This window comes from Crotalus tigris, unplaced genomic scaffold (assembly GCF_016545835.1).
Source record: "Crotalus tigris isolate CLP2741 ecotype Arizona unplaced genomic scaffold, ASM1654583v1 scf7180000019971.1508617, whole genome shotgun sequence".
NCBI classification, from domain to species: Eukaryota; Metazoa; Chordata; class Lepidosauria; order Squamata; family Viperidae; genus Crotalus; species Crotalus tigris.
The window spans coordinates 466019-491324 of NW_024097800.1; the positions used below are offsets into that span (position 1 = coordinate 466019).

At 37.2% G+C, this 25306-nt stretch overlaps 1 protein-coding gene across 8 annotated transcripts in view; it reads left to right on the forward strand.

Annotated features, from left to right (window-relative positions):
• The window catches only part of CUNH12orf50 (chromosome unknown C12orf50 homolog), a 36789-nt gene extending 26478 nt beyond the window's left edge, over nucleotides 1-10311 (forward strand). For 5 of the 8 annotated variants that reach the window (XM_039365195.1, XM_039365198.1, XM_039365196.1 and 2 more), the window contains 7 exons: nucleotides 26-136; nucleotides 1176-1286; nucleotides 2803-2910; nucleotides 4330-4437; nucleotides 4724-4927; nucleotides 7896-7996; nucleotides 8462-8695. In XM_039365195.1, coding sequence (XP_039221129.1) covers nucleotides 26-136; nucleotides 1176-1286; nucleotides 2803-2910; nucleotides 4330-4437; nucleotides 4724-4927; nucleotides 7896-7996; nucleotides 8462-8605 — 887 coding nt within the window. In that variant the 3' untranslated portion in view covers nucleotides 8606-8695. Of the gene's footprint in view, nucleotides 1-25; nucleotides 137-1175; nucleotides 1287-2802; nucleotides 2911-4329; nucleotides 4438-4723; nucleotides 4928-7895; nucleotides 7997-8461 lie in introns of those variants that run through there. The other 3 variants (XM_039365200.1, XM_039365201.1, XM_039365203.1) reach the window with 2 other exon arrangements.
• Nucleotides 10312-25306: the final 14995 nt, after the last annotated feature.

The following is a 25306-nucleotide window of genomic DNA, read 5'->3' on the forward strand; positions in this document are numbered from 1 at the left end:
TTTTGTCTTTTTGTGGATGAAACAGGAGAATATTATAGAATTCAGACTTCTCAAGAAAATCATTTAACAAAAAATTCTTCAGTACTGGAGAATGAGCTCATTAAACCTATGGAAACATGCAGAGAATTACAAGAAGGCAAGGAATAGAACAACTGAAGTTTTTAATTTTGAAACTTAAATGTTTTATCTTTTTAAAGATAAGAAATATTCATTGTTAAAAATCTTGATTAACATTGTTTAGAGATAGAATCCAAGTTCAATCTCTGGAGTTGCCAACTAAAAGTGCCAAAAGATGTCACAATGGGGAATTTGCCAGTTAGCTGAGTAGAAACCTGTGTTAAGTATAGAAATCTGCTGCTAGTCAGAGTTGAAAATATTGGGTTGTGCCAAGAGTGTAACTTATTTCAGCTTTATAGCAGGCTTTGCACAGCATGTTATTTCAGAATAAGTGGATACTGCCCAAAATGGGCTGATTTTTTTTTTTTGTGTGTGTGTGTGGAGGAGAGGATTAGAGATGGGGATTTGAAAAGTGATTTGGAGCCTCCTGTCTATTAGGCTTGGGACCTTCTGACTATTGGGTTCTAGAGGCCAGAAAAGGGGACTTGATAGTCAACATGTTTTAGTGTTCCGATTCTGAATTACATGAATAAATAATATGATCTCGTGTAAGACAGCTTCCTATGAATCGTTGTATGTAAAAAAGAAATACAACATAGTCTTTTTGTTTGTCTAGTTAAAGTATATTGAATATTTAGATGGGTTGATGCAAAGTTATATTAGTCTTATTACAATTTACTATAATATGTGAACCTAACCTTACTCCAATTTCAATTGAGCATTATGCAATTAGTTACGTGTACAAAAGTGCTACGATGGCTTTTTAAAGTATTAAAAACACTTTACATTATGATTATGTTCATTTTTTTCAGATATTTCAGTCATGAAATTAGGTAAAATATTATTCATTAGTCATATTTTACTAATTGTTCCTAAGAAAATTCATCTGAGTATAGAAAAAAAATGATAAGTAGAACTCAGTAATTCATATTTATGATCCCCATATTGCCAGTAGATGGGGTCTAAAGCTTATAGAACAGTAGCTAATGCTATGATAATAGCTGTCCCTACAGAAAACTATTCCTATTATATGCAAATTTTCTCTTTCACCATTCTAGGTGATGGTGTTGCAGTTCCATCAAAGTTTAACATTATAGAAAGGCAAACAAAAATAACAGCCTCAGTAGACAGTTGCTCTAAATCTGAACTTAGTGCCTTTGAAAATGGAGGTAATTATTTAAAATACAATTTCTACATTTAAATTCTTATAACTCACAATGATAAGTGTGCAGAAACCTGCATTCAGATACACACCCACACACATACACACACACAAACTACCTAGTTTGCAGAAACTGTGCTCAGTCTTTTTTCATTTTCCAATTTAATGAAGCAATGCCATCTGTCTTTATTTAATTTTATTTAAAGAAGTTTTGGGATTGTTTGCAAGCTACATTTACCTTCTCAGGCTGCAATTTTTGTACCTTTTCTCTGTTGAAACCACCAACAATAGAGACAAAGAGGGAGAGGGAGAGGGACTTGGGATTTGAATCAACATATTATAAAATCACCTGCACTGTTGCTCCTGAATAGAGATGTGGCAGGTTTCAGAACAACAGAAAAGGATTCTCCATCAGAACAAGCAAGATAATATTGGGTGGCAGGTTGGGAGAAGCTGCTGAATAGATCTTTGAGAAATAAGAGCCCCGAGAAAGGATATTGGTGTAATCATCTGTAAGAAAAAAAGAATATGGAGATGAAGAATGTCCATTCAATTATTTTCAAGCATCTAAGTCCTCATGTGCTTTGTATGGAGTCAGTAACTACAGTACTGCGGTGTTATTTCCCAGTCAAACAATAAAGTTATAAAATAAACTTTAGCCCCTTTCAGATGCAATGCCCCAAATGTCTAATATGTGAGCATTCCTGATAAGCTTCATGTCACTTCTTGTTCTTGCTTTTGGATGTCAGCCCTTTGTAAACCTTCACTGTGGTTGTTTGTAAAGAGAAGGCTACATAAAGTATACAGCTATATGTACATTGGCTTCCCTATAAGCCAAGTTCCTGCTTTATTAGGACAACTTTATGTTATTCTATTGTTCTTATATGATGATTAGATTTACATCCTCCCTTTATTTCTGTATAACTCAAAGCAGTGTACATAATGTTCTCACCTCTTATTTTACCCAAAAGAAAAACCTTGTGAGGTGGGTTGTTTCCTCCTTGTAGGCAATTCTTCTGAATTTACAATTGCAGCAAAGAAATAGCATCATTTGAGTGATGGTGGCAAATGACGCTTAACTTATGGCTCTATGCTGAGAATTTTAGGTGCAATATCAACTGACTATGGCTATTGATTCCAAAATGTTCCAACCTCTTCCTTTCATGTTAGATGAGGCACGTGTTTATAGTTTGTTTAAAATAAGCAGAAGGCCTTTGAAAGGAAACAATAAAACATCTCCTTACAGGTTTGCAATATCAGCACAATGATTCCAGCACAAGGAAGAATTATTTCCATTTGGGCTTTGCATAAAATCCATTCATGGTCATACTATTGAACTATATTTAATTTTGCTAGTTTAAACAACTTTGTTTCATGTGCATATTTTGCCATTCGTTGCTTTTCCATTTAAAGGGGAAAATGCAGACATCTTGAATACTTTTTGTTTATTTATTTCTTTTGTATGTTTCTTGTTATTGTTACATTTTCCCTGATAATTCTGTGATATACCTGTTTCTCTGTAGGAGGTGATTGTTACTTGTCACAAAGAAATATATTTGTTGAAGGGATACAAAACAAAATGTTCAATGGAGAGAAACAATTTACCATGCTAAAGTGTTTAAACGTTAAAGGTATTCAGAACTTATGTCTCATGTTTCTTTTTCTCAATGGGAAAGTAAATGTGTGTGCTTTCTTAAAACATTCTGGCAAGGGCTTTTACTAAAATATATCCCATAGAAATTGCTAAGTTTAGAAGTATTGAAAAAAAGATTAGATCCCACTCAAAAAGGTGATTTGAGCCATGTATTGCTTTTGTGATGCCATAATTGGGGAACCATCTTGATATATTCTCATGCTGGTGGCATTGTATCACTGGATGAGGATATGACACTTCCACAGAAGGAATGCTCTTTCAGAATGGCAATCATTACTATGTTGTTCTTAAAAACACTTCTGCTTTAATATTGGAGGGGATTTTTGGCAAGCTTCTCTTACAGTTCGTGGTAGTTTATCATAGTACTGTACTAGTATAATTAGGTTTAACTAATTGCTGTATGTGCTATCAAATCAACTCTATAGATAGAACTCCGGGTTGATCTATCTCCAATCAGGCCTTTCAGATCTTCCAATTGTGCCCCATTTTAGGAATATTGTAGAATAAGCCCCAAATAAGGCTAACTTAGCTAAGACACAAATATAAATTTTGTTTTATCCAACTTGCATCATCATTAGCTCACTATAATCCCTGGTCACTTGTGTGCTAATATTAAGGGAAATGGAAACTGCTTCTGCTTTTGTTTGCTCCAGCCACTGCTCATATACTTGGGTGAAATATATAAAAATGCTAAAGAAAAGTAACAATTGAACTACTATTATAATAGCAATAAAATTGGAGAGCTCTAAAGATTGACAGTAAGTCCTCTGTTCAATACTGATTTGAGCAAGTGCTTAGTTATACTGACTTCTGGATGCCTTTGCCTTTTTTGGAAGGAAACATGTATACTTATTAGCCATTAAGTAGAACAATTAATGGGCAGATATATATCTTTTTTTATACTTGCAGCTATTAGCAATGATTTGACCTTGCTCCAGGGTGAACTGTTTTTGTCAGTTTAAGAACATTCAGACTCTGCTAGGAATTTTTGTATTTGTAGGTCATTTTATTTGCCAGTTTGGCAACTGGAACTGAATAGCAATAGTCAAAACAACCACTAAGACAATACCTATAAATAAAAAATATGCATTTAATATTGATGCTATAAATATCAGAGCATTATATTTCTTGGAAGAGTGTTTAAAGATTGTTAAAATTATGAATAGAATTCTTGGATCATGAGCTAACATGGGAACAGAGGCCGCAAATAATCCTTATGTGCCAAGCCACATAAGCCAAACCATGATTTCTTTGAAGCTTAATACGTTGCATAAGCCTACTAGAGTGGTTTATTCACCAAATCATGTAAAACAATGGCTTAGTGGAGTGGGTAGATCTATTGGCTTCCTTTCTAATCATCACTGTGGAACAACACAATCCTGACTTTTTTTTTTAGCTACCAGCCATACAGAAAGCATCAAGAAGCATCATTTTAAGGGAGTAAAGAAAAAGAAATGGTTATCTGAGGACTCCAAAAATCTGCCTACCCCTTTGACAGCAAAAGGTATTTCAGAGGAACTGTTTGAATCATTTCAAATAGCACGGTCTGCCCTATTTTACTATTTTCCATCATAAGATATAAGATGGAGCTCTCTATTAAGACCCAGTGTTTAATTTATTTTTTCGTATGAGCGATGGACAATTTATAGTCCTCCACAAAGTGCTGATCTGTTGTAGGTTCATGGAGGACTAAATTGGAATGCATTTCCCATCCTTGCAGTATATGTTGAGCCCCGAGTAGCTTCTTACATGTTGGGGGGCAATATTGATTGTTTTATTATCTCTTGCAGCAATGCATACTTCAAACTCTAAAAGTAAAGGGAATTGCCAACAAAATGATCAAATCAAGAATGCTGAGAATGCCTCTTATGTTCCTTCTCAGAGAGCCAACGGGAGAAGTATTTCCTTGAGTGCTCCAATGGCTGGAAGGTCACAAAATCTCACTTATGCTAAAATTGGTGTAGCCAAAGAATCCAAAATGAATTTATCTACAGGTGAGCATTTAGCTTCATAAGATCTCTTTCTGAAATGACTGTCAGTTTTTTTTCTAATGAGATGGTATGCTAATTAAATAATAGTATTGTTTCATTAGTAACAGTCTTATCTTCTGTCTGTTGTTTTGTACATGAATTTGAAACAATGACATTTAAATTTTATTAACTGCATAAATTGTTTTTGGAACTAATTTTGAGAAAGATTTATCTAAAATAATTTAAGTAAATTGTTACTTAAATGAATATGATTCCAGTTTTATACAATGTCTCTGCAATTAAGTTTTTGCAATGAGGAATGAGGTTACAAGAAACTGGTCATTTAAAAATTCTGCTGTTATGTTAATTTTCTATTAAAAATGCCTAACTGTAAGTGCTATTCACTGAAGTATATTTACTAAGAAGGCAAACTGTAGCAGTCATTACTATTTTTTAATATTGTTTGTGATTATTTTGAAATCTCACTTTACATTAATATGTCATTAATTCTGTTTCTTGCTCTAGTTATTATGATTTGTGTCTAAATGTTAGTATATGAAATATTTGCCCCAATCCTTAGTGCACGGGTGTCAAACTCACCACATCATGTGACGTGTCGCGACATATCGCAACTTTTTTTACATTGCTAGAGCTGGGGTGGGTGTGGCCTCCATATGATGCAACTGGCCTGTGAGCCGGCAGTTTGACACCCCTGCCTTAGTGTATCATGTAAATGCAACAGTTATGGTTTGCAAACTATGGCCTGTGGCTTAGTCCACAAGCCAGGATTAAATAAATCAGACATAACTTAAATAAACTCAGCTGCAAAATTCTTTCCTCTTCTTTAATTCATGTAGAGATGTTGAGAATTACTTTTCATTGATGTTAATCATCTTTTTTCTAGAAATAAAAGAATACAGGGGAAGTTTTAGTTCAGATTTATCACCTCTTGCCTTGTTATTATTTATTTATTTATATTATTATTTATTTATTATATATTTATTATATATTTATTTTCACAATGTAATTTTAATCTTAATTCTGTCATGCTTCTAATCTCCCTGTTCATTTTGTTATTTCATTTACTAGTTTTATTTTTTTATCTTTTTTTAAAAAAGATCAAAAATGGCAAATAACATTTAAAAGGAAAAAAATATGTAGATAGCATAAAGGATTAGTAATAGAGGACTGGGACACTTCAGACTCATTATAACATACTCTACTTTTGTCACTTCCAGGAAAAAAAATATTTACATTTTCTCTGTAGCAGTCCATAACACCAAAATTGAATCTTATTATGAGCTTTTAGAGGTTTATATTCTGTAATTCTCAGCAATATCATCCCTTCTGAGAAGTGTCTTCCTAAAGCTGGTAGTTTTATCTTGTACAAACTAGAAAAATATATTCCATGTTATTTAAGATATTTTGATATTTCTAGAAATTGTTATTTCACTTTGTTAAATTGGTTGCTCCAAATATTATTAATAAAATTAAAACCAAACTTTTCAGAGGAAGATATTTTATTGTTTGAAGAAGATTTTCAAATAGTTTTTGTTGCATTCATACTTTATATCACAATTCTGTTTTAATGTTGTAATAACCTTTATATTAAATTTAATATTTGTTATTTTGTATACTGAAATGTAGTAATTTCTTAATAAACATTATCAATGCTACAGATTTATTTTTCTAATATTTTATGCTGCATTTGGTTTATTTGTTGTGCTTTTTTGTTCAATCTTAGTGCAGTAGCACAACATGCTTTACATTTTTTCACACTTAATGAATTTTATTTATACACCATATTTTAAAATGTGCCTTCCTATATATTTTTCAAAAAAAGCTAATACTGAAGGCTGTACTAGAGAATTATTACTTGGCATCCTTGAAATCCTGGCAAGTGCTTGGTTCCAATTAGAATAAAGCTTCCATGATATTTTGAATACTGTAGTTGGTTTGGGTCACTGCTGGGAAAGAAATTTTGATTTGATTTGAACTCTCATGAACAATTGCTGATTTAAAACACCCTTATTTAAAAATGGAAGAATTTTTTTTAAAAAAATAAAATGGGCAAAAAGTATGTTACTCTTAATTATTAATGAAACTTTCATGATTTTTGTAAGACTACAAAAAGAATATAAATTGCATAAAACAGCTAGTTATCAACATGTTCAGTAAAGCTTTTATGTTCTGTGTTTAATCTGGATGCCATAGCAGCCTTTCATTTTCAGTAGATTTCAATAGTTTTTTACAGAAGCTAAACCAGCCATCTTATATCATCACCAATGTAAATATTTCATAAAAATAGCTTTGAATAATATAAAGAAATCTGGAATACTTTCATTTCCTTGTAAATGTACATTCTCGTTTGAATTGTTTAAATTGTATTCACATATTTTCTATTTTAAAAATATTTCATTTATAGCTTTGTAACATAAAAAAAGTATTTTAAAAAATGATTTGTGCTACAAAATCCAAATTACTACTAGAAGTTAAAAGCTTAAAATGTTCACCATGTCTTTGCTGTCATCTAGATATCATCCTGATGTTTCCAGCTCAGATTTGTAACCCTGAGACAGAAACCAATTAATGTAGGTTTGGAGTTTGGACCAGTCACTCTCTCTCAACTCAATCCATATCACACATTGTAGAGATAAAAGGAAAGGAGATCCCCGTCTACTTAATTCGTTTATTTTAATGCATTTTGGTTCCTGAAGAATAGACAAAATATATATCTAACCAAAAATGCACTAAAATAAATGAATTAAATACACAAGAAGATTTCTTCAAAAATCTTGTTCACAAATTCAGGTTAAATAGAGAATACATTTTCTTATAGAATTTAAGCTAGTTTTCAATAGGATTTTTTATTATGTAATATCAGAAAATATTATAGTAACAATTCTGCTACATTTGCTTAAGGAGAATGACAGAGTCAAAGTTATAAAAGAGAAAAATTAAAACTATTTCTTTTCTTTCTTTTTCTTTAAAGAGAGGTGTGCTTCGGCGTATAATATACCAGCCTGGAGAAAAAGAAGCCCGCATTCTAAAATATATACTAAACCTGAAAAAATGCATTCAGGTATTTATAAGGTGATAGTAATATACTGCAAGTGTTAAAAATGAAGCAATCAAGAATATGGAGAAAAATTTTTAAGAGATCAAAATATTTTTTTTTCCTATTGCTAATGGAAAAGGAGTAAATTCATGAAATACAATGCTATCTAAAGTCTAGCTACAGATCAGCCTTGTCTGTAGTCCTTCTTTATATAAATCAATAATTAAAACTTGACTAAGGAAGAGTTACTGTACTTTACAAGTAAATGTGGATAATGCAAGTAATAGATGAAGTAAGTCCATTAAGATATGGCAGCTTCAAATAATTGCTTTCTTCATGTTCGTGAAGCCCCATTTTTTAATATAAGATATACTAACAGCTAGGAATCCAGATTATATTATTAATGTCATGATCTATGGTTTGTTGTAGAACACCTTGACTCTATAACTTTCAGATTTTATATTATTGCATTTTTAAACTTTCATATGTTTTCATTTCAGAGCCCAGAAGAAATGGAAGTAGATAAAATGGAGGTTAATTTTAAAGAGAAGAAAGAGGGAATAAAGAAATATTATATTGCTCTTCTATGGTTTGCCATAAAAAGAGGACAAAATATTCAAATTCAAATGATTTGGTTATCATGAAATCCAACTGGAGATCTAAGCTGACAAAAACATTCTAAAATTCAGGAAGTATATGTGCCAAATCATTTACATTAAAATATGTAAACAAGCCATCTATTTCTGAATCAATAATTTTACTGTTAACCTAGACTGAAAGTTTTACTGTTTGGGAGTAAGTATAGGCTTCATAAGTGCTTTCAATCCCATGTGAGAACAAGCACATCTCTATTTTTCAATAAAGCCATTTATTTTCCAGGCTTTTGTCAAAGTCTGAACAAAGTTGAGCTAATTTGTTGAATAGCAGAGAGTACTGGGCTCTTTCTTAATCACTTTCGAAAGGGTGCACAAACGCCCTGCTTAACGTTGCCAGAAAGATTGGGTGTTTTCTCTCACAGGAAAAGATGTTTAGGAAATTTTGCCTTTTTAAATAGAGATTAGCACGATTTTAATGACAATGGTACTAATGAGGGGAATACCATAATGTGGAGCTACTGAAAACACCGTGATGCAAAGATGACATGATCAGAATTAAATATGCTGATTTATATATGCTGATTACTCTCTGGAAGAACACATCTTCCTTTAACAGCCCTGTATGCTTAATTATAGTATACATTACTTCCCCATCCAGGGATTAATCAAATCTGGATTTAGCAAGAAGATTGCTTCATATATTTTTTAAAGTACAGGAGCCATAAACTTAATTACATTATAGAGAATTCAGATTCTACATCAAACATACATTTTTCAAGTGAAGCATCACATATAGAGCGTGTTGTAAGATGGGTACAACAAGATGTGGCTTACAGTCACCAAATCTCATGGACCCAGAAAGGGATACAGCTGGAATACTAAACTTAAAAATGCAAAAGCATTCCTTGCTGCAGTAATCATCTTTGAACCAAGTTGTAGCTGATAATTAAGGAAATTATCCAGGTAGACCAAAGGGAAAATTAAATCAAACCCTTCTAGATAGCCCCAGAAAGTTACTACAATTTATTTTATCAAACATTGGTGAAAACTAGAGAGACAAGGATTGAGTATACAGTTAATAACATTCGTCTGCACACATTCTATCCATATAGAGGAAAACTACATACGAGAAAAGATAGAATACTATCTTTGTGTCCAAATAATGTAACACTTTCAACTGATGCAATACCAATAACAGAGATACAAATTTTGAGAAACACTGAAATAACATGGCAGAAGGAGTAGGGATAGATGATGTCATCTCTTTAACCAGATCTCTCTTAAACACACTTGACACTGTTTTATTCAGGACTATATCTCTGCCATCTATCATATTTCCTGCAGCTGATTTGCCACTCTTATTGCCACAAGGTAAATCTTAATAGAATCTCGTACACATGTTTGATCAGATATGTTCTTTGCCTTCCTCCAGAAACATCCCTTTACTCTGACGTCCTCAGGTTGGAAACTGAAAGGAAAGCTAGCCTATTTTCCTTTCTCCATAGTAACCAAATTGCAAGTTCCAATCACCTCTCTTACAACTGATTATCAATGCTTTGCCCATGCCATTTTATGATTTCTCTGCACTTTCCCTGCCTACAGGATCCAACATAGACATTACTTATCTATCTAGATAACATTTCTCTGAAGGAGAAATTAAATAATGCTTTGTCTTTTAAAATCAATTATGAATGAAACAATTTTGGCCATTTTGGAAATGTAAGTCTTCTAAAAACCTGGGGTATCCTCTGGAAAATGCCAATAAAGTGAAAAAATGCATAATATATTTAAATGAATGATTTTTTTTTTAACTTTAACAAATCATTAACCATTAGAGGGCAATAGTACCACATATAAAAATACTAGTAGCCTGAGCAATAGTAAAAGAATAGTAAGATTGCCATCTACAGTGAAGCTTGTGTGCAGATATTAGTTTGATTTCTTATATGGGCTAAACTGAAACTTGCAGAACATATATCCACAAAAATTGAACTTGTTCTCACGCTTCCTTTGCACTTGCTTGTAATATAATATTTTGGAGCAGCTAATCTATTTTTTCTATGTTTATTTTTATATTCTTTGAACACTGTCATAAAAATATCAACTAAATATACATTTTTACACATTTCCATATAATTTTATTATTACAGCCAAAGGATAAATCAAACATCCAAATAAAACAAAACTAGACAGAGCCATCACAAGAGGACATAGCAATGCAACACAATGATGCAATCAATGGGCGACCAAGGTCTGCCTAGTTTTACAGGCAGTATATCAAAAACAAGCTATCTTCAAAAAACTTAATCATACTGACCTGACACTAAAAATACAATGAGTGTAGTCTAAAACTGGATAAAGCACGTAATAAAATAAATTTTAAAAGATTATTAAAAAGATCTAAAATGACTATGTTTCTGGCGAATCCCCAATGCTGCTGCACAGAATCTGGCCACTTGTGCCGTGATCTCTGCCTGCTCATCCTTAAATAGCCACTGGAGATAGATACTTTCCGAACAACCAGGATATCTATCAATTATGGGAAGGATATGGTTTTTCCAAATGGCTCTGTCAAAGGAACATCGAAGGAGTATGTATCCAATGGTTTCCACCTCTCCTGAGCCACAGGAGCATTTCCATAGCTACCTTAGAATTTATAAGAAGTGTATGAGACTAATTACAATTATCTAGGTAACCTGACAGTTCATCTTTGATATAGAACATTCATAATGATCAATGATACAATATCACTGAGCATATAATAATCAGTTGTATTCAGCTGCAGCAGCTTTTATGCCCAGAATATGCTTTGTCTGATAAAAAAAAAAACTAAAATAATAATTCATTGGCTAATTTGTAAGAAATTATATTCCAGCATCATCACTCAACAGATTTGACTTTTTCTTTTTACTTTGCCTGCCAAAGAAATGTGCTGTTCTTTGCTAATGTTTATGCTTATATATACTGTGAGGGTGCTGCTGGCTTCTGAAAACAAAACAAACAAATCAACCAAAGTTGCTAATGCTTTTTAACTGCATGAATAACATTAACATTCAGCAAAAAAAATAGTATTCAATGAACAAAACTAGCTAAAATCAAAATCTATATTTTAAATGTATCCTGAGGTAAAAAAAAAAAAATCAATAGGCCATAAGAGCATGCATAGAGGACACGTGCACCAAGGAACATAGGAATTGTCTGCCTGCTCACACCAAGACCTATCTTAGTTCACATTTTGTTGCTCACGGTTGCCAACCAAATGTCTCTAGGTTGCTCAAAAATAGGAGATGGAGAGATGCCATTGTCCCCTTTCAGCTGTATTCAATACCATGTCACCAACATGGAAGTAAAACTGACTTACCTGGAATGATAGCTTTTGGGAATAAATAAATATATCAGATTTGTTTTACTTTCTAGAGGAGGTCAAAGAAGAAAATAGTTTTAGAAGGTCCCTTTATAAAAAGTCAAAATTATCACGTTTCAGGCTAAACTTCTTCTGGTGTTATTATGGAAAGACTACAAAAGAAATTGATCTACAAAATTCCAGCAATAAGATTAGATATTGGAATATGCATGCCACAAGTTCCCTTTGGAACAATAGCACAAAGATACACGTGGGATTTCTTTTAGTTCTTAACTTTGATTTTCATCAGCCCCAGTCAATGTGGTCCACGACAGGCGATATCAAACATATTTTATGAGAAGTGACTGCAAGTAGCTGTCTATAATATTAGATGGACACCAGATTGCCAACTTCTGATATACATAATTTTTCACAGCAACTCAAGAAACACTTTTTCTCAGACATAGTATCTGCAAATTGTAGCCCAATAACCCATTCATGATCAGTTCATACTTGCACTTGTTTCTATAGTTTTTAAAAGGAATTGTTTCCCTCCCTCTCTGAAGAAGCCACAGATCATTCCTATTTTTCCCCCCACAAGGTCTGTGTCCTAGCACTCAATTGCAGTTCTTCCTTTACTACAAGAAGCACAACTGAAGTGCTAGGATCATAAATACCATTCCAGTATTTTGCTTTTTAATTTTAATGTAGCAGGTGAAGAAAAATGTTAAATGTTAAATACTTAAGGTTGCATAAAGGGAGTCAACTTGGTCTAGTGCTTAAGTCACCAAGCGAGAAACCAAGAGATTATGAGTTCTAGTTCCTATTTAGGAATGAAGCCGGCTAGATGATGGGCTAATCACTTTCTCTCACCCCAACCATCTCACAGGGTAGTTGTGGAGAAAATAGGAGGAAGTAATATTGGATATGTTACCCCCTTGTGTTACTTATAAAGTAAGGCAGGATAAATAAATTGCCCCTTAAAACTGCAAACCAATACAATACTTCTAATTAGCAGATTAGAGTAGCCACATCACTTTGCTATGCTGGCTAATAATAGGGTCACTGTGCAGGCAAAGAAACGCTTGACATAAAAGGAATGAGACACAGAGCCCCACATTCATAAAACTTAGTGATGCAAGTCCATGTGCCATTTTACTGCTTCAAGGCAGACTAATGCAACTTTGCGAGAGAAAATGTCTCAAAAAGATAAATCCTGGTGAATTGCTCTGTTAAATATAATTAATAATAATAATAATAATTATAACGTTGGAAGGGACCTTGGAGGGTCATCTAGTCCAACCCCCTGCTCAGGCAGGAAACCCTATACCATTTCAGACAAATGGCTGTCCAGTCTCTTCTTAAAAACTTCCAGTGTTGGAACATTTACCGCTTTTGGAGGCAGGTTGTTCCACTGGTTAAATGTTCTAACTGTCAGGAAGTTTCTCCTTAGTTCTAGGTTGCTTCTCTCCTTGATTAGTTTCCACCCATTGCTTCTTGTCCTACCTTCAGGTGCTTTGGAGAATAGCTTGACTCCCTTTTCTTTGTGGCAGCCCCTGAGATATTGGAACACTGCTATCATGTCCCCCCTCATCCTACTTTTAATTAAACTAGACCAGACATGTCAAACTCGCGGTGTCATGTGACATCGCACAATGTATCAGGACGGTTTTGCCATTGCTGGCAATGAGGTGGGTGTGGCTTCCGGATGATGCATCCGGCCCGTGGGCCGGCAGTTTGATACTGCTGAACTAGATATACCCAATTCCAGCAACCGTTCCTTATATGTTTTAGCCTCCAGCCCCCTAACCATCTTTGTTGCTCTTCTCTGTATTCTTTCTAGAGTCTCAACATCTTTTTTACATCGTGGTGACCAAAATTGGATGCAGTATTCCAAGTGTGGCCCAAGGCATTGTAAATTGGTATTAATACTTCACGTGATCTTGATTCTATCCCTCTGTTAATGCAGCCTAGCACTGTGTTGGCTTTTTTGTCAGCTGCAGCACACTGCTGGCTCATATTTAAGTGATTGTCCACTAGGACTCCAAAATCCAAAATATGTGGCTGACAGTAATAGTGACATCTAAATGTAATTTTAATTAATATAAATCAAATAAAATTTGCTTTTCCTGCCTTCACTTATACCTTTATGAATGTGTTTTGATTCCAGATGGTTCCTTCCAGGAATATAACAAATATTAATAATGCTTGATTTTTTTTATCCTGTTTTTTGTTGCTGCCATTAGTAAAATATTTTAAAATTACAGGTAGTCTTTCTATGACCAAAACAAAGACAGGGAACTCTGTTGCAAAGTGTCAAGGAAGACATCAAGTATCAAGTGAAACTGACAGATTTACATTCCCACTTCCACTGCAGTTATTAAGGGAATTACCTTAAATTGTTAAGTGAGACATCGTGTGATGATGATGGGCAGTGTTACTGCTGCTTGTCAGAAGTCAGTTGAGAAGCAATCATGTGACCACAGAATGGTTAAAAATACCTGTTGGTTGTGAAGCACCTGAATCTTGATTACCTGACCATGCGAATACTGTGATAGTCATAAGTGTGAGGACCAGTTGTAAAATTACTTTTTCAGTGCCTTTGCAACTTTGAATGGTCATTAACCAGGGCAGTTATGAAGCAAGGTCTACCTACAGTACACAGTTTATCCAAAAGCATAAGGGAGTTGTATAGTCCAGACAAATTACTAAATTAAGATTATGCAAATAGACTTTATTTACACAGTTTGGATTTTCAGTCCTTTCTCCATTTCTTGATGTATCTTCTGTCTCTACTCAAATATCTCTTGATCTTTCTGAAGAGAAAAGGAAGGGATAATTTGATTCCTCAGTTGGCATCACATTTAGTGGTAGAATGACAGCAATAAATTGAAGCTGCTGAAAAAAGCTGTTTAAAAAAACATTCAGTGTTTTTTTTTAATAAAGTCATGAGGGGAATTTTTGAAAAGACTGTAGACATTCTCCCATTTATTTATTAAATTTAAATGTATTACATTCATTCCTTCAACAAGGTTGCAGTTAACTTCAGTATCAGGTCAGGCACAAGATTGTGTGATGAAATCACTTGAAATTACTCAAATGTATAACCCCAGTTCCTTTACAGTGAAGTGATGGACAATTTTTGTTAACTAAAGTGCACATTATGTTTGCATAATATTATATTGCTGTTATAGTAATACAACTCATAATACACAAAAATTCAGATTCAGTAAATACATGTGTTATTTCTGTTGTGCTTTTCTCAAAAAAGTCCTTTCAAGTCATATACATAGGCATAAAATCATGTTAGTCAACATTTAATTCCATAGTGGAATAATTCAGATAGAATGAAATGTCAGAACTACTGTAGAAACTACAAAGGATCTCCATGAAACCAGATATGTTTTATTTACTGCTTCAACAACATGTTATGACATCCTTTGGATGAAACAGTAGCACATATAGTTAAATTTGAACTGCCCCTGCCAAGTTATAATTCCCTTGCTTATTTTCTCCTCCCATCCATGACAAGAAAGCAAGCACCAATTGCTTTTCTTTCTGTGGATATACTTTTTGAGGACTGATGAAGGAAGGGGGGAAAAAAACCCAAACCACAATCACAACAATTTTACAGTCCTTTCTATCACTAGAGGGAAACAGCAGCTCTGATGTCAATTGTACCCAGTAAAAAGAACAATAGAAAGACAGCTACAAATGCACCTCATGGAAGAAAGGAAGGAGGGAGGGAGGGAGGAAGGGCATTTCATTGTTCTACTAATGAACTAAAGAAAGAAATAACAGCAACAAAGGATCAATCTTTCAGAGCAGTCCAGCAGAAGTTGAAACAGAGAAATAAAGCATAGCAGATGGACTAGATCAGTGGTGGCGAACCTTTTAGAGACCGAGTGCCCAAACTGCAACCCAAAACCCACTTATGTATCACCAGGTGCTGGGTGGGCGTGGCCCATCAGGTGGGCGTGGCTATGGTGAAAATGGTAGGTTGGGTGGGTGTGGCCAGGATGGGCATGACCAGGGTGGCGTGGCCAACTAGATGTTGCTATGGTGGGTGGAGCAGTGGGCAGGAGGGCATCTTTCTCAGGAGGTGGGGGGCATGGGGGAGGCTCCTGAGCCCCACAGCTCTTCCAAGGAGGTGAGGAGGGGCTGTGCTGGGATCGGGGCTCCTCATGCCTTCCGCTGCCCACCTGTGCTCTTCTGCTGAAGATGCTGTGGCTCTGCTTGCCTGGCAGGGCGGGGGTGCGCTCGTGCACGGGGATGCACATAGGGCTGCTGCCTCACTTTCCATTCCATGCCATGCCAGGACTGGGCGCGGAACCTCCTCACAGCTTCTTCTCCCGTGGACATTGAGAGCACCCACCCCACCTACTGCTCATCCCAGGGCAGCTGCCACTGTCCCACACTCTCCAGTCTGTCACCAGGCAGCCAGGCATGCCGGGATATCTTCCTTTGGGCTTCCTCGGCTTCTCCTCCCTTCCACGTGGGGGCTGGTCAGATTCCCCCCATGGGCAGCTCTGTGCCTGTCCCTGGCCAGCCCTCCTCCTCCATCCTTCTGCTCCTTCTGTGGGCAGACCATGGCTTACCGAGCCGGGTGCACCTCTCCCCACATGCGTCCTCAGGCAGAGGAGCCAGGCAACCACTGCTGTTGCTCCCCTCTGGCTTCCATCTGCTGAGGCCCAAGCTCGGCACACCCAGCTGGCTGGTGACAGGCTGAAGAACGCGGGATGGCGGCAGGTGCCCCGGGACGAGCAGTAGGTGGGGTGGGCGCTCCTGATGTGTGCAGGTGAAGAAGTGGCAAGGAGGCTCCATGCCCAGTCGAGCCCAGCCCTGGCATAGAAAGTGAGGCAGCAGCTCCACGTGCTTCAGACCCAATCCTCATAGAGCGCTCTTCTCCTGCTTCCCTGACCTGGTTCCTTATATCCACCCAGCTTGTTCTGCGGTCTCATGGCAGTGGCATTGGGTAGGAAGCAGAAAACAGGGCTTGTTGAGGATCAAGCTGTGTTTGCCGCTGCCGCCACTCTCGGAGCCGGCGATCAACAGGGCCCCATCACGGGAGGACTTGGGGGCACTGGGGTCGAGCCCTACAAGCCTACCTTCTTCTCACCTGAGCTGCCCAGATACATGCCCCTGTTGCATGACTTCCACAGAGGCACTGGTGCCGGCACAGAGGGCGATTGCATGTGCGAGTGGGACAGCCACACATGGCAGAAACACTGCCCAGAACCAGAGGCCGGAGGTGCAAGCAGGCTCTGCACCAGCACCACCACCAGTGCCTGCAATCTGCCCAGCTTCCCCTCTGGCCCCAGGCAGCACTTCTGCCATGTGCAGCTGTCCCGCTCACGTGTGTGATCGCACTCCACGCCGCTGCCAGAGCCCACAATCTGTCCAGCCTCCCCTCCAGCCCCGGGCAGCACTTCTTCCATGCATGGCTGTCCCGTTTGTGCGTGCAATCACTCTCCACAGTGCCACCACCACCAGCGCACATAATCTGCCTGGCCTCCCCTATGGCCCTAGGCAGTGCTTCTGCTGTGCGTGGCTGTCCTGCTCGCATGTGCGATCACCCTTTGCCCCAGCAGTGTACAGGAGGCTGAGGCAAGGCAGCTCCACCCACACTGGCCACCACTACTGCTCTGTTGCTGCCACTGCCACCACTGCCACTGCACACGAGGCTGAGGCAAGGCGGCCCCACCCACCCCCGACCGCCATTACTGCTCTGTCGCCACAGCTGCCACCACACATAAAGCTCAGGCAAGGTGGACCCATCCACCCCCGACTGCCATTACTGCTCTGCTTCCGCCGCTGTCGCTGCACACAAGGCCAAGGCAAGGTAGTCCACCTGCCCCTGACCACCATTACTGTTCTGCTGCTGCTGCTGCACACAAGGCAGCAGCAGCAGCAGAAACCACCCTCTCCCAGACACCATTACTGCTCTGCTGCCTCCACTGCCCATCGTCCTCCTCCTCCCCTGCATGGCCGCCCGCTGAAACCTACCGCTGTCGGCTCGTGCTCGCTCGCTTGCTGTCCACTCTGACTCATGCTCATCTCTCGCTGTCTGCAGCAAATGCTGCTTCCGCTGAAAGTTGCTCCTTTTATAGCTTCTTGCCTATTCCCAGACTGCGCATGCATGGAGAGGAGGAGGGAGCAGCTCAGCCCAGCAATGGCTCACGTGCCACCAGAGATGGCTCTGCATACTGCCTGTGGCACATGTGCCATAGGTTTGCCACCATGGGACTAGATTGTCTACCTAACTTGCATCAGCAGAAAGGGGGAAGCAGTACTTGAAGAGAGGTTAAAATAAAAAAAAACCTCAGATGGAAGTCACTTTCCTAACAGACTACAGGTCTGTTGTCTCATTGTCTTCCTTCCAAAATATCAGGTGGCCTAGCCTCATGGTAGGGCAAGCAGGAAATGTAGGCCAGACCCCAGATTAAAATTATAAAAAGGAATAATTAAGTATTTGATAAAAGAGTACTTGATGTTTTCTTTTAAAAACAGAACATCTGACCAGCAGTTTGAGTAAAAAGCAACAAGCAAGGACACAGACAAAGAAGCCATTTTTTTTCTAATGAAATGTCTAAGACATAAGAAATATAATTAAAAGGCAGCAATATAGTTTTAACCTAGCAGAATTCATTCCTCAAATTCCTTCAGAAAGTTAAGAATGAACATAAATCTCGTTCAGCAGTACAAATTAAGTAAGAATACACCTTATCTACTTCATGAATTTCTAAAATTCTATTTCTTACAGGGGTAAGAGAAAGAAAAACTATATTTTTGAGAGAAGTCTGCACTTTGAAGTCCATGAGTTCCAACAGCTTATGAATAACATCTCAAATAACACCACTGCCATATTAGTGACATTATTTCCCTTTGAGATGTATCTCAAAGAGATGCAAAACTAAGAAAAAAGTAGACAACATAGAATACATGGGAACTGGGTCACCAAAAGTAGTGCAGTGAAACACAAGAAGGATTTCTGAATAGCAAGCTACCTTCAGTGTTATTCATTTCTCAGTGCCATGTTGAGAAAAAAAACCCAAAACATCTGCTCACCAGTTAATTGCTTTTGCCTGACTGAAATGAAACATGAATATTTAATCAGTTCAAAGAAAAAAAGTATGAGAAATGAAGTTTCAGCAGTGTTTCAGCAGTGCTTGATTCATTCACACAAAGCATTTTTCTTTGAACTCCTATTACAAATATGACATTTTCAAGGAATTGCAGAATTAGTAAAACATAGGATTTTTAATTGGCATACAAACCAGATTATCCGAATTAGAAAATCTTTTTCTTATTCATGTTTGTATTGCATTTTGCAGGGTGCGGAAAATTTAATTATATAGTCTCCCATAAGGTCTGAAGTAGCATAATGCAGGGGTCTCCAACCCCCGGTCTGTGGACCGGTACCAGGCCGTGGCATGCCAACAACCGGTCCGCACAAACAAGCAAAGCCCCATCCACGGGATGCAGGCAGCAGACAAAACCACACACCTTCTAGTCCACGGGAAAACCTCTTTCCATGGAACTGGTTCCTGGTGCCCCAAAGGTTGGGGACCTCTGGCATAATGGAAAGGTACAAATGTAATTTTGATTCAGATTTATTTGCTGTCAGATTGGGGCATTTCTGTTCCCAAAGGATGTTGAAGTAATGCAAAAGCTAACGTTAAACAGAGCCTCTCAATCAATATTCAACCAATGATATGGTTGAATGGTAATTTGTGCATATCCGGCAGCACTAAAAAGACATAGTCTCTTTTAAAAAAGCCTCTTAAACGCTTTTGTAAGGAGAATAAGAGAAAGAGAATATGATATATGGCTGATGATGCATAATCAAATAATAGTTTTTTATAATGATTTAGTCCTTGGCTAGATTAGCCTTTTTTTACACCAATGTATTATGAGAAATAGCCACTTTAGTTGCAGCTGTTTTAACTAAAAAGAAAAAAGGTGAGAATCTTGTATGTTGTAGGAAACTGAATAGATGTTTTACTCAACATAGCTATAGCATCCACATTCTGGAAGCTTCTTACAGTAGCTGCCTTTTTGGGTACACAGGATGTTATGGACATGGAACTGTAACAGAATTCAAAAAAATTGACAGATATTATTAAGATATTGAATTTAGTAGCTGGAACAATAAGATGTACAATAGGTCAGAACACACAGTTGTAGGTGAGTAGTAAGACTGAGAGTGCTGACTCAAGCATGATGCAAGCTACACTATGATTGGTTGTTGATGTAAAAATTCAGAGAAGAGCAACTAAGATGATCAAAGGCCTGGAGACCAAAACATACAAAGAACAGCTGCGGAACTTGGGTTTAGCTAGTCTAAAGAAAAGAAGAAATAGAGGAGACATGATAGCAGTATTCCAGTATCTGAGGGGCTGCCACAAAGCAGAGGGGGTCAGGTTGTTCACCAGAGCACCAGAGGGAAGGATGAGAAACAATGGTTAGAAACTGATCAAAAAGAGAAGTAACCTGGAATTAAGGATAAACTTCCTGACAGTGAGGACAAGCTTACTCCCAGAAATTGTGGGTGCTCCATCACTGGAGATTTTCAAGAAGAGACTGGACAATCACCTGTCTGAGATGGTATAGGTTCTCCTGCTTGAACAGGGGGCTGGACTAGAAGACCTCCAAGATCCCTTCCAGCTCTATTCTATTCTATTCAAGTATAAAAGGGAGTTCTGTATACTGCTTAGCTTGCATCCTGATATTCCTATGTTCCTGACAATCTTGTGTTTTGTTTTTGTTGTTCTGGATGTACTTATTACATTTATATATAAGAGACTACAAGTTTGTGTTAGTGTGTCTGACTTCATCTAGACAGCTAGTGTGCAAATCATTAACAGATATAATTATATATTTATTTATAACCAAAGGACCTGACTAACAAAATACAAACATAACTTAAAATTTTAACATAAAACAGTTTACCACATAAAATAAATTGTTATATATTATTTATCACATAAAACATATAAAATCTCAAGCTCAATTTATTAAGACCTTGTTTTGATAGCAATTGTTAATTTTTTTTGTCAGCATTTTAATTTTAGGATTTTTATTGTAATAATTTTAACATAATCAGAAATAACTCTTCCTGTCTTGATTTTAATTAGGATAGATAATAATGTGCTTAAAACTCTTGTAAAACTCACAATGCAATAAAATATGGTTTGTAGTTTCAAGATTAGTTCCATTACAAGGATAAAATGCTGGGAAATGGGAAACTTTTGACACTTCTACCATAAATATTTGATGGCAACATATTTCATCTGACTTTTGAACATTTTTCAGAAACCAATATTTAGTTTTATCATAGTTAATTTATATGTAGTTAATTAACTTGCAATATCTGGCTAGTGTCTTGATGTTTCAAGCCCAATCTAATAGCATCAACTTTATATAATAAAACACAAATTTTCCTTTAGGCCAGTGATGGCGAACCTTTTAGAGACCGAGTGCCCAAACTGCAACCCAAAACCCACTTATGTATCATCGGATGCCGGGTGGGCACGGCCCATTGGATGGGTGTGGCCAATTGGGTGGGCGTGGCCCTTTGGGTGGGCATGGCTTCAGTGGTAACGGCAGGCTGGTTGGGACTAAAAAGTTCAATCAATCAATTCCAAAGATTGCAAGATCTTTTTTTTTCCTGTGAGAAGTTGAAATTAATTGATTGATTGAACCTTTTTTTTCCATACGGCAGTGGAGGCCTAAAGCAAAAAGGTTTTATAAAACCCAGCTGAAGGCCTAGGACTGGTGTGACGGTGCGCGTGCCCACAGAGAGGGCTCTGTGTGCCACCTGTGGCATGCGTTCCATAGGTTCGCCGCTACGGCTTTAGACTAATAATAAACAATAACCATCAAGCTGAAGTCCTGTAGTCTCTAAATTTACATTTACATTGAATAGCATCTATATTTCTGGCGTTCGAGCTAGAATACAACTTTGTCTTACATTTTATTTATTACTATATTGCCTATAAGTAATCCATTGTGTTGCATGTCACTTGCATTATACTGTCTTGACATAATATCTGTATTAAATATGTAAGCTGCCTTTAATTTAAACTGAAGTTTGATTCTATTCTCAAAATCAGAGGCAACCTTAAAAACCTATGAAGGCACTAAGTAATTTGCCTTCAGGAAAATATAATATTTTGAAACCAAGTAGGCTAATATAAAATACTAGGTAATTGTTGATTTGAGAACTGCTTGAACATTTGTTCAAACATTGTGTTCTTCAGGGTAGGAGGCTAATTTTTCATTTAAATATGTAGCATAGAGTTTTTCCAAGATTGATAGCAAAGTAATGGGGCTGTAATTAACAGGGACTTTCATCTTTCCCTTCCTATAAAGAGGAACTATTACAGTATAGCCCCATTCCAATCAAAGGAGATTAAACCAGATTTATTTGTTGTAATAAATCAGGCTATTAGTAAAGGGGCCTCTTTAATCTAGATTATTTTTCAGAAGCTTGATAGGTATATTATCCTGACAGGGAACCTTACCAGATTATATTTTTGAAATAAGTTCCACAATTTCTTTTTCAGACACTGGCTCCCACAGTGGGAAATTAAGTAGTTTTGATCAGATGTTATTTGCTATGTTCACAATAAGATGCTCCTGGCCCATAAAAATTGATTTCAGCATTTCCCCCAGATATTAGATTGTATACAAAAATCTGGGACAAAACTCTTAAAAGTAAATGTTTTAGAGTCTTTGTAATTAATAAAGAAGCATTAATCAATTTTTATTTGGTCATAGACCAGCAAATAAAGAAGCATTTATTAACAATGACCATAATCCGTCTCTGCTTTCTGTTTCTTCAGGTGTATTAATAGTTTATCTCATTTCTTCAATTCTTATTAATGCAGAGCTCAGAGATCCAGGTGCTGTGTACTAAACTTTCGATATTATTTGTTTGTGTGGTGTATGCATATCAGTGTTGACACATGGTAACTGTCTGGACCATAAAGTTTAGATCATTTTATTAAAGTTTATTATAAGAGACAATACAAATAGAAACAAAAAATTGAGAAAGTTAAAGAAGAGAAGTGTAGAAAGAAGTGAAAAAAAAGAAAAACATAGCAACCTGACTTTTTTTTCAGTGCAATAGAATACAAAAACAGTTATACCCTCAGCCTTTTGTTTTAATTTTCAAGTTATTTCTATAACATTTTAAAATGAAAGAGAAAAGGCATCTTTACCCATTAATCACTAGTCAGGAATATAATGGCTTGCTCAATGTTCAAATGATCCCAATATTATTTTCAAACTTGGAAACTGTCCTATCTGTAAACAAATCACTAGCCTATAAGGACAGGTCATTTACCTAGGGTCTGTAATCCGTGCTCTTCGGGCAGAAATTAGGTGTCCAGTTCAGCCCCTCTACTCTAGTAAGCCTCTATGCTATCAGCCCCCTTCACCACAAAGATCCTGCAGGAGAAGGGCAGTGTGGACAACCGTGGGATCTGGCAGGGTGAGAGCTGTGAACCATAAACACAAAGCTTTCGCTGTGTCCCTGCACAACAGTTACAGTGCCCTTGCTGACCTTAATAGGGACATTAAGGAGACAGGTAAAGGTATTTGTGAAGATAACTCAAATAAGCAGGGGATTGTGGTCCGAGATGAAGAACTAGATTTTGACAGGGAGAAGTGTGAATCAGGTATTGCACATCAGTCATGCAAGAATAGAAAGGCTCCCAAAAAGAGAAGCTACCTTCTGGTAGGTGATTCAATTATAAGGGATGTAAATTTAGGAAAGGACACAGAGGCTTTGAAAGAGGTCAGGTGTCTTCCAGGTGCTACTGCCAGTAGGGACAAGAAGCGTATTTCTAAAATAATCAAGAATGGCAGCAAGGACTGTGATGTGGAGGCTATTGTACATCTTGGCACTAATGATCTGTCCCAAAAAGATGTACTCTCTGTGCAGAATGATTTCCAGAGCTTGGGGAAGGAACTTAGCAGAATAGGCTGTAGGCTTACTTTCTCAGAGGTTTTACCAGTGTATAAGGAGCAAAACGGAAAAGGCCAGCGCATAGCACAATTCAATATGTGGCTAAAGGAGTGGTGTAAAGGGGAAGGCTTTGGATATATTAGTCACGATGTCAGTAGCTGGTCCAATCAAAAGATGTACAAAAGAGATGGCTTGCATCCATCAAAAAAAGGGACTGAGTTACTCGGCTATAAATTCACAGATTTTCTGGAGGGAAATTTAAACTAAACAGCGGGGACAGGGAGTTAATTGATATGGAACAACCCTATCCCTGGCAATTTAAAAACTATAGGGCTATCAGTGCATGTAGCATAGATGTGTGTGTGGACAAGAATACCAACCTTGCTATCAAGCAAAATGAAGCCTCTAATAGCGTGTGCCACATAAAGTGCACTAACCAAATAGGTGATAAGACAATAGGGGAACTCAGGCACCACACGGATTATGTAGAAAGGAAACACAGGGCCACCCACAAAGGACTCAAATATTTATACACCAATGCACAGAGTATGAACAGCAAACAGGGTGAACTAGAAATTCAGGTTAATGAGGGCAGATACGATATTGTTGCCATTACGGAAACATGGTGGGATGAAACCCACACATGGAACACACAGCTAGAGGGATTTAAATTATTTAAAAGAAACAGACCAAATAAAAGAGGAGGTGGAGTTGCTCTCTATATAAGAAATAACTACATCTCCACAGAAATAGAGCACAACAATGATAAAAACTGTCTTGAATGCATTTGGGTCAATATAAAAGGGGGGGGAATGACATTGCCATAGGTGTATACTACAGACCACCCAACCAAACAGAGGAAATAGATGAACTTTTTGCTAGTCAGCTAACTAAGGTATGTAGGAAGCACATCACAATAGTAATGGGGGACTTTAACTACCCTGACATCAACTGGGAGACAAACTCCGCACCAAGTGGAAGATCAAACAGGTTCCTGGCAAACCTAGCAGACAACTTTGTCTCCCAAAAAGTAGAGAAGGGAACTAGGGGATTAGCCATTTTGGATCTAATTCTCACTAACAGAGATGAAATGATAGACGGTGTTGAAGCCATAGGAACCCTGGGAGGAAGTGATCATGCAATATTAGAATTCAACATTATAGAAGCAAAAGCAATAGAACACAGTCAAATTAGAGTCTTGGACTTCAAGAGAGCTAATTTCAATAAACTTAGAGAGGGCTTGGGAAGGATTCCATGGATGAGAATCCTCAAGGGGAAAACAACTCAAGAAGCTTGGGAAATTTTGAAAAATGAGATAATAAAAGCACAGTCTAGCACAATACCAACAAAGAGGAAAAACAACAGCTCTCAAAAGAAACCAGCATGGCTGCATAAAGAACTCTCTGACAAATTGAAAGATAAAAAGGACAAG